At 27.0% G+C, this 9,855-nt stretch overlaps 1 protein-coding gene across 1 annotated transcript; it reads left to right on the top strand.

The window, feature by feature from the left end:
- The first annotated feature begins 7,117 nt into the window (after window positions 1-7,117).
- LOC124939486 (2-alkenal reductase (NADP(+)-dependent)-like) lies at window positions 7,118-8,482 on the top strand. Its single transcript, XM_047479959.1, has 5 exons — window positions 7,118-7,339; window positions 7,420-7,600; window positions 7,687-7,853; window positions 7,920-8,002; window positions 8,104-8,482. Exons 1-5 carry the CDS (start codon window positions 7,118-7,120, stop codon window positions 8,480-8,482), a joined length of 1,032 nt encoding a protein of 343 aa, XP_047335915.1.
- The last annotated feature ends 1,373 nt before the right edge of the window (window positions 8,483-9,855 follow it).

Here is a 9,855-nt window from a genome sequence, read left to right as displayed (position 1 = left end):
TAGTAGTCGTCTTACTCTTCTCATTCAACGTTGTTTTTGTTATTGATCATAAAAGAAAAAAATATAACAAATTTGATAAGTAGATATTGATTTAACTTTTTTTTCTATTAGTTCACCAATTTTACTCTCATTTCTCGATAAAAACAAATCATTTCTTACATAATAGACATCTCATATTACTAATCTCGTAACCTCACTTCTGCACCCAATTATCTTAACATTACTAACATCTTGTAACTTCACTTTTGACAAATCAACAATCTCATTATATCACTAACCTTTTTACCTTAACTTCTTCGATAGACCAACAATCTCATTCATATATTTAACCACTAATATTTTTTGTTTACAATTAATTTCATTTTATCTATCGGGAAACCAACCACAAATATCTTATAATTGACAAACCAATGGTACCGGTCTCTTGTCCATCGGCAAACCAACCACAAATCTTAACCACACTTTCATAAATCTCTTATCCTTGACAAACCAATGTTATCGACCTCTTATCCCTCGAAAAAACAACCACCAAATCTCAATCGACTTCTTATCCATCGACAAACAACATCCCAATCACACTTTCACAAGTCTTTTATCTTTGACAAATCAATGTTATCGACCTCTTTTCCATCGATAAACCACATACCAATCTCAATGTTATCGCGCCTCTTATCCCTCGCCAAATCAACCATCAATTGACCATTTAATCTCGTAACCTCACTCATTTCTATACTCAACTATCTCAATAATACCATCTTTTACCTTCACTTTTGATAAACCAATAACCTCATCCATATATTTAACCACCAATGTTTTTTGTTTTCCAATTAATTTCTCATATTACTAATCTCTCATTTTATCCCTCGGAAAACCAACCACATACCAATCTCAATGTTACCGCGACCTCTTATCCCTCGATAAATCAACCATCAATCGACCTCTCTCTAATCTCGTAACCTCACTCACTTCTGTACTCAACTATCTCAACAATACCAACATCTTTTACCTTCACTTTTGACAAACCAACAATCTCATCCATATATTTAACCACCAATATTTTTGTTTTTTAATTAGTTTCTCGTATTATTAATCACTGATCTTATCCATCGGCAAACCAACCACATACCAATATCAATGTTATCGCGGCCTCTTATCTCTCGACAAATCAACCATCAATCAACCTCTCTAATCTCATAACCTCACTCACTACTGTACTCAAGAATACTAACATCTTTTACCTTCACTTTTGACAAACCAATAATCTCATTCATATATTTAACCACCAATATTTTTGTTTCCAATTAGTTTATCATATTACTAATATCTCATTTTATCCATTGACAAACCAATCATCAATCGACCTCTCTAATCTCATAACCTCACTCACTTCTGTACTCAATTATCTCAAAAATACCAACATCTTTTATCTTCACTTTTGACAAACCAATAATCTTATCCATATATTTAACCACCAATATTTTTTGTTTTCCAATTAGTTTCTCATATTATTAATCTCTCATCTTATTCCTCGAAAAACCAACAACAAATCTTAATCACACATTCATACATCCTATTCTTCGACAAACCAACCACCAATCTTAATCGACCTCTAATATTGTGACCTCATGATTCATTGTTATAGACATCTCACACACTCTTACACGTCTCTTATCCATCGACAAATCACATCTTCACAAGTCGATCTCTTATCCCTTGGTAAACCAACCATTAATCTAAATATAATCTTTTGACAAATTAATCACCAATCTTAATCAAGCTTTAATTTCGTAACCTCATACTTTGGTCAATCAAATATATGATTCATATATTTTAACCAACAATATCTCAATTGTTACTGTCATTTTATTCACACATATAATTTACTTAAATTTGCATTTGAAAAAAATTGAACTCTTGTCTCGTGTGTAAAAAATTATCACTTTAACCATAGACTCCTTATGATTGATGTGTTTTATTTATAATTTTGTGTATGCATGTTGTTATATATTTTGTAACAAATAAAATTTCAAAATTTTAATTTTTTTTATAAAATTCAAAAATAATATTGAATCATTTTTATTAATGAGCTAAAACTATTTTTTCAATATAAAAAAAAATATTATTTATCATTTTGTGTTAAATATAAAATGTAGACAAATAATCAAAAAAAATTAATTTATTTTTAACTATTTTTTCAGTATATAAAATATTATTTATCCGTCAAATATAAATTGTAGATAAATAATAAAAAATAATAAATTATTTTTATTTAAATATATCGTAAATTAAGTTTTAAATAAATTGTTATATATATATATTAAAAAAATTTATAAAATAACACGTTAATATAATTAGATTAATTTTTTATTTTTAAAATTAATTAATTCTTGAATTATTAAGGTTTGATTTATTAGTTAGAGAGAAATGAAAAAAAGAATAATATATATATATATATATATATATATATATATATATATATATATATATATATATATATATATATAAATATTCTATTAAATAACATTTATTATTTTAAAATAATTAAATTAAATTTTTATATATAATATATTTATATAAATTATAAAAATAATGAATACTAATAAAATTATTGATATATATATATATAAATATTTATTAAAAAATTTATAAAAAACACTTATTATGTTTATATAATTAGATTAATTTTTTATTCTAAAAAATTAATTCTTGAATGATTAATTTCATGAAATTAAATAAAAAATAAAATATATATTTTAAAAAATAGTGTAGAATTATTGATATATATATATATATATATATATATTAAAAAATCAAATTAAAGAACACTTATTATTTTAATATAATTAATTAAATTTTTATTTTTTAATTTTTTTAATTTTTTAATTGTTAATATTGAATATATATTTAATATGAAAGAAGGAATTTAAAGAGTTTTTATAGTTTTCTTATTTAAATCGACCAATGGTTTGATCCATACATACTATATTCATTTAGTCTCACGTCAAGATCCAAATTAACCACGTGTTTCGACCCGACAATTTATATATATATATATATATATACTAGGTAGAACGCATGATTGTACGAAAAAATATATAAAAAAATATTAGTTTGTATGAATTACTCCTATTAGATTTAAATTCAAGTGATTAGTTTTTTTTATTAAGACATTGAGATGTGATCTAATTCTCTTTCCCCATGGGAGATGTGATCTTTGGAACAAATAGTCATGTTCACTGTTAGACTTGTTCTTCTTGAATTAAAGTGTTTTTTTATCCTTTGTCTCATTATTTCAACTTGGTAGGTAGAGAATACTTTTGTTTAACTTAAATATAAGATTTTTGTCCTTTAATTATAACCTATTTTAATTGGATAAGTTCATCTTTCATATTTGTTGAAAATAGTTGACATGATAAATTATAAAACTCATGATGAAATTTGTGAGAAATTTTGGATTAAGAATGACTTTACCTCACAAAAAGAGAGGAAAATTCCTAAGGAGAATATATATACATGTGTGTGATATGTTTCTTTTTATATTTTTTAACTACCAATCACAATAAAAACCTATTACTTTCCCACAATTTTCTTATTTCTCGACAAATCACAATCGACTTTTAATCCACACATATAGTTGATTGTGAAAGATGATTATTTTAACTATTAAATATTAAATCACTTGTAATTGATGGATTTTATTTATAATTTTGTGTATGCATTCTGATGCATATTTTTAAAATTAAAAAAAAAATTGATAAAATTGAAAAATAAGATTTTGTTTTTTATTAATAAGTTATAACTATATTTTTCGTATAAAATTTAGACAAATAATAAAATAGATCAATTTGTTTAATTTAATTATATTCAAAATTAAGTTTTAAATACATTGTTAAATATATATATATATAATTTTTAAAAATGATCCATATATATAATATAATTATATATTATAAAATAATTAATACAAATAGAATTATATATATATAATTATTTATTAAAAATAACATTTTGAAGAAAAAATATAAAAATTAAAATAAAGAGTTAAAAATAATAATGTTTTTAATAAATATGGAGAGAATTAAAAATTATTAATATAAAAATGTGACAAATAATAAGAATATATATTTTTATTTAAATAAATTGTTATATATATAATTATATAGATTATAAAATAATTAATATAAATAAAATTATATATATAATTATTTATTGAAAAAATATTAAATAAAATTAAAAAAGATAAATGAATTTTGGTATAAAATGTTGGATAATTAATTACGCATTTATTAATAAAAAAATGTAATAAATAAAAAAATATATTTTTATTTAAATCGGTTGTTATATATATATATATATAATAATAATAATAATAATAATAATAATTATATAAATTATAAAATAATTAATATAAATAAAATTATATATAATTATTTATTAAAATATATATATATATAATAATATACTAATTTTTAAGTTTGATAAATAAAAAAATAATTATTAAACAAAAATATTTATATCTATAGTACTCATTTACTTATCCGTTTTTAAGCATTATTATATATATATATATATATATATATATATATATATATATATATATATATATATATATATATGTTTAGTTTGATTTAAATGAGGCAATTAATTATTTTTTAATATTTTATATTATTGAATAAAATAATATTTGAAATATAAATTTATTTAAATTTAAATAATTTTAAGTGAAAAAACTTAATTTATATTATAAATTAATTTTAATAAAAAAAAATATGACCTAGTATATATATATAATAAAGATAAATATATATATATATATATATATATATATATATATAATTATAATTAACACTATAACCATTATAAATGTGTACGAAGTTTGTTTGAGAGTTTTTATTAAAGTAAAAAAAAATGAATGAAAAAAGGTTTTTTTGACTTTGAATGAGTTAAATTATTATAATATTTTAAATTTTAACTTTTAAAATTAAAGTTATAATATTATATTTAATAATTTAATGATAAAATCATAAATCATTAAAAATATATATAATATAATACATGAGTTTTATGTAAAAAAATCAGAAAGACCTTACATTAAATTAATGGAAAACTTTTAAGTGTTAATTTAAAATTGTACAGTTTTCAAATATTTTGTTGGAGAGATACGGGGACAAGAGATCTTTGCCAGATAGATAGAAAAACGTATTATATAATCAAAATGACGTGTCACGTGGAAATGCTTTTTTTCCTTTTTTTTTTAAATTACTTATAAAACAAACTATTAGGTTGGAATCCAATAATATGGTTAAGGGAAGAACAACCTCCACGTTGGATGCGATTACTTTTTAACATATTTTTAATCAATAGGAAAATCAAAATATTTTAATATTTTAAACAATAATTTGAGTTAACATGATAATGAAATGTTAGATAAGGTGTAATTCATATATTAGTACTTAAAATATGGTCGATTTAAAATAAATTTTATAAGTATATATAGATGTCTTAAAAAAAAATAACAATAAAAGATAAATATACCAACAATATGAGAATTGGGTGGTGAGAGTATTTGGAGATGGAATATAAGGACAATGTTTACATGTATTGAAAGAATAATCCATGTTATGTTGATTTTTGCGGAGAAAAATATTCCATCCAATTATTTTTAATAAACGACTCCTCCAACAAGTTATGGGATATTAAATTGGTAATGATTGAAATAAACGATTTCAACGACCGTCAATCATAAGAGATATATTAAATATAAAATTGAATTGTTGAAATGGTTATTAGATGATTGAGGGGAAAACGAAGTCTTAAACACTATGATTGAAAAAGGAAATGAAATATATTGATAGTTATAAGGATATCACATTCTAACAAATTCAAATTTTAGATTCACTACTCTTTAAAGTGTCGTAGTTATCCCCTTTTCTAGCCTAGTGGCAACAAGAGGTGGATATTCCCCAGGCCTCTATGAGGTCTTGGGTTCGAGCCCGTCAGGCGGCAAGTTCTGCGCCTGGTTAATTGGTTAAGTATGTTTGCGGGCTATGTACTTAACCCGCGGGGATTAGTCGCACTCCATAGGAGCAGCGGAACCCAGCGTTCTAAAAAAAAAAGTGTCGTAGTTTTCTTTTCACATCGCAATCAGGGGCGGAGCCAAGTGCAAGCTGGCCCGGGCTGTAGCCCGGGGAGCCTTATGTATTTTATCAATAACGACGGTAAACCACCGTCGTTATTGGTTATTTTCCGTCGCTAAAAGGTTATTTTTCGTCGCTAAAAGGCATTGGTGACAGCAAACTATAAAACTAGCCCGGATAGATTTTTTTAATAAAAAAATTAGCCCGGGTAGGTTTCAAATCCTGGCTTCGCCCCTGATCGCAATTGACCAAAACAGAAAGTAATTTTAAATATTTATTAACGCCTTGTTCGGATGAGATTTTTTGAAAAAAACCTATAGAGAGAAAAAAATAATGATTGGTGATAATTTTGAAGACGTGGTGATTATTTTTTGTAAAAATACTTAAAAAGTATTGATATATATGAATAAAATAAAAAATAATAATTTAAAATATAAGGTATTTTAGTATTTTGGTTAATGAAATGAGTGACATGATTGTTGAAAAATATTGATTAGAAAATTAATTTTGAATGGAATTTTAAAAAAACCCAAAGAGAACTAGTTCTAAAATAGTGAAAATACTGAAAGCAATAACGACAACAAGTTAGGATTACCTACTTATAAATTGAGATATAGCGACATGTCTTATTTTATAGTAATATTTTTTTTTTTTTTTGATTCAATAGTAATTCAAGGATTGCTATTGCTACTTTTATACATGATGAAACTGAAGGAGAAGGAAGAATCTCAAACTAACTGTAACTTTTTTTTATAATTTTTACTTTTGCCATAATATGTGCCAATCATAAATGAGAAAGAAATGATTCAAATAATTTAAGGATTGATATATGAATTAAAGAATTAAATTATTGCAAACAAGTCCACATGCATAGCTAATTAATATGCCGAAACGTGCTAGCTCTTCTTTTTCCTCCTTAATTATTAATACTAGTTCATGCCCATTGAATCATAAAGAGGTAATTAAGATCTTGAAAGAATATGGGAGATCAGGCCAACAAACAGATCATATTGAAGAACTATGTTAATGGGTTCCCCACAGAATCGGACATGAAAGTCAGGAATGTTGCTATCGAATTGAAGCTTCCAGAAGGTTCGACAGGGGTTCTGGTGAAGAATCTCTACCTCTCATGCGATCCTTATATGCGAAATCGCATGTCCGATGTCAAAGGAAGCTATGTCCCCTCCTTCACCCCTGGCTCTGTAAGTGGTACAAATATATTAACAATTAGTTTGATTTTTAATGAAAAGAATGACCTTAATTCCTAATAAGCGATTTTCAGGTCATTACTGGATATGGCGTGGCCACAGTTATAGATTCGGGTCGGGCTGACCTGAGGAAGGACGACCTGGTCTGGGGAGTCACCGGATGGGAAGAGTACAGTCTCATTGCTGCAGCCGAGACACTAACCAAGATTCAACACACCGAAGACATCCCTCTATCTTACTATACGGGAATCCTTGGTCAGTACAATTTAATTTAGACCGAGGTCCATTTATTATAATTAACTAAATTAGATCTCATATGTTATTAATTATTATTATTGTAGCATTGCCTGGTTTGACTGCTTATGTTGGTTTTTATAATATATGCTCCCCAAAGAAGGGGGACACCGTCTTCATATCCGCAGCGTCTGGAGCCGTCGGGCAGCTCGTCGGCCAATACGCCAAGTCGTTTGGCTGTTACGTCGTCGGAAGTGCAGGCTCGGATGAAAAGGTATACATATATATACCTTTTATCTTGTATGATAAATTTGTTATATCTAATTGTAAATATTTATAGGTGAATCTCTTGAAGAACAAGTTCGGATTTGATGATGGTTTTAACTATAAAGAAGAACATGATCTTGATGCAGCTTTGAAGAGGTAAAACATTAGTTATTAATCAATGCACAATATTGTATTAAACATTTGGTAACTATTTTTAGTCATCTAGATTTTTAATGATTGTTTTATTTATTTGGTAGATACTTTCCTAATGGTATTGACATTTACTTTGAGCAAGTGGGAGGGAAAATGCTTGACGCTGTCCTGACGAATATGAGACTCAACGGTCGAATCGCGGTGTGTGGAATGATCTCACAATACAATCTCGAAGAGTCGGAGGGTGTGCACAACCTTCTCAAGCTTGTCCACAAACGAATCGAGATGCGGGGGTTTCTAGTGTTTGACTACTACCATATGTATCCGAAGTATTTGGAGACAATTCTTTCACAATTAAGAGATGGATCAATTGTTTACGTGGAAGATATAGAGGAAGGTCTAGAGAATGCGCCAAAAGCCCTTATTGGCCTCTTTCATAGTCGTAATGTTGGAAAACAAGTAGTTGTTGTAGCTCGAGAATAGGTATTATCAATAAACACATGTGACGTTATTGTGAGTTGTTGGTCATTTCTTAATTTTATTTCGATCATCCATTTTCATCCGTTTGCTTATTTGGGAATGACTAGTTAGTTATGATATATACTTGTGTTTCTAATAATAATCAACTTTCGGCTGAAAATGAAAACTCATATACGATGATCAAATGAGCAATTAGGTGCTATCACACGTTCAATAAACAACTTAGGGTCAATAATATGGATTATAACCAATCAATTATACAATTGAACAAACAAATACACATAAATGCATAATTAATTTCTATTATTCAAAGTTGAATTACAATAAATTAGAAGACTTACATAAACCTAGAATAACCTATGAACGATTCAAAATAAGCTTCTAAGGTTCATAGAGAGTCGCTCATAGCTTTTACGGAAGGTTTAGAACTCCTGCCATGGCATTGGAAAAAAAATGGTGAATTTCTATAGAGAGTAGTTCAACGACTCTAATTTTCTCTTAGGTAGTTAAGATGCTTCAAAACTTAGGGCAAAGAATTGTGTTAAATATCTAACTCTATTAATTAATTAATTATGAGAAATTACTTGTTGGGTTTTGTCCTCTTAGTTGGAGAGACCCAACTTGATGTAGGCTTTATTTAGGCCCACGATATATAATGTGAAGGAACATTATTTTTCCGCTTTAGGTTAACTGGGTTTTGAAAACACCAAGAGATCGATCAAAGCAAAAACATATTCAAGGGTTTGAGGTAGCAGCTGTAGAAGATTTCCGTTTTCCGGAGTTTTTACCGTTTGATCGACATCAAACGTTAACTGCTTGTTGGTTATTTCTGGGGCTACGTTCTAAACGGTGAAGATCTGTTTTTTGGTTGCAGAATTGATAAGGTTGGTTGATCTTACTCTTTCTGCTCTTAGTTGTTATTTGTCAAGATTATTGTGTGATCCTGGTGCAATTGATAAGTGACTCTAATTTATATCTAGAGAGAACCCTTGTTTGTAACTTTGTTGATGATAGTGAATTGTTAAGTGGCATGACTGGTCCCGTGATTTTACTCTCAATTTGATGAGAGGTTTTCACACTAAATCTTGTCTTGCATTATTGTTTTGATTTCATTCTGTTTTGCTCATCTCTTATACTCAGTTAATTGGGAAAGCGTTCTGTTTTGAAGAATACATTTTCCCAACAAAACTTTGGCCCGAAGTTTTAGTGCTTGACTATGGTGAAATAGGGAGTCTTTGAGGATGAGATTGGGTGATCTAGTAAGGTATCCTCCGAGTCTTTCTTTTGGTAGTTCATTCACTCCAAATTGTGTACCCTAGCAAAAGTTCTTGCTTGTTAAAAAACGAGGATGTCAGCTCGTGATAACTGACTTGCGG

The sequence above is a fragment of the Impatiens glandulifera genome, chromosome 5 (genome assembly GCF_907164915.1).
Source record: "Impatiens glandulifera chromosome 5, dImpGla2.1, whole genome shotgun sequence".
Classification (NCBI taxonomy): domain Eukaryota; kingdom Viridiplantae; phylum Streptophyta; class Magnoliopsida; order Ericales; family Balsaminaceae; genus Impatiens; species Impatiens glandulifera.
The sequence above is the reverse complement of the archived record's forward strand: the minus strand, read 5'-3'. Positions and strand labels throughout refer to the sequence as shown.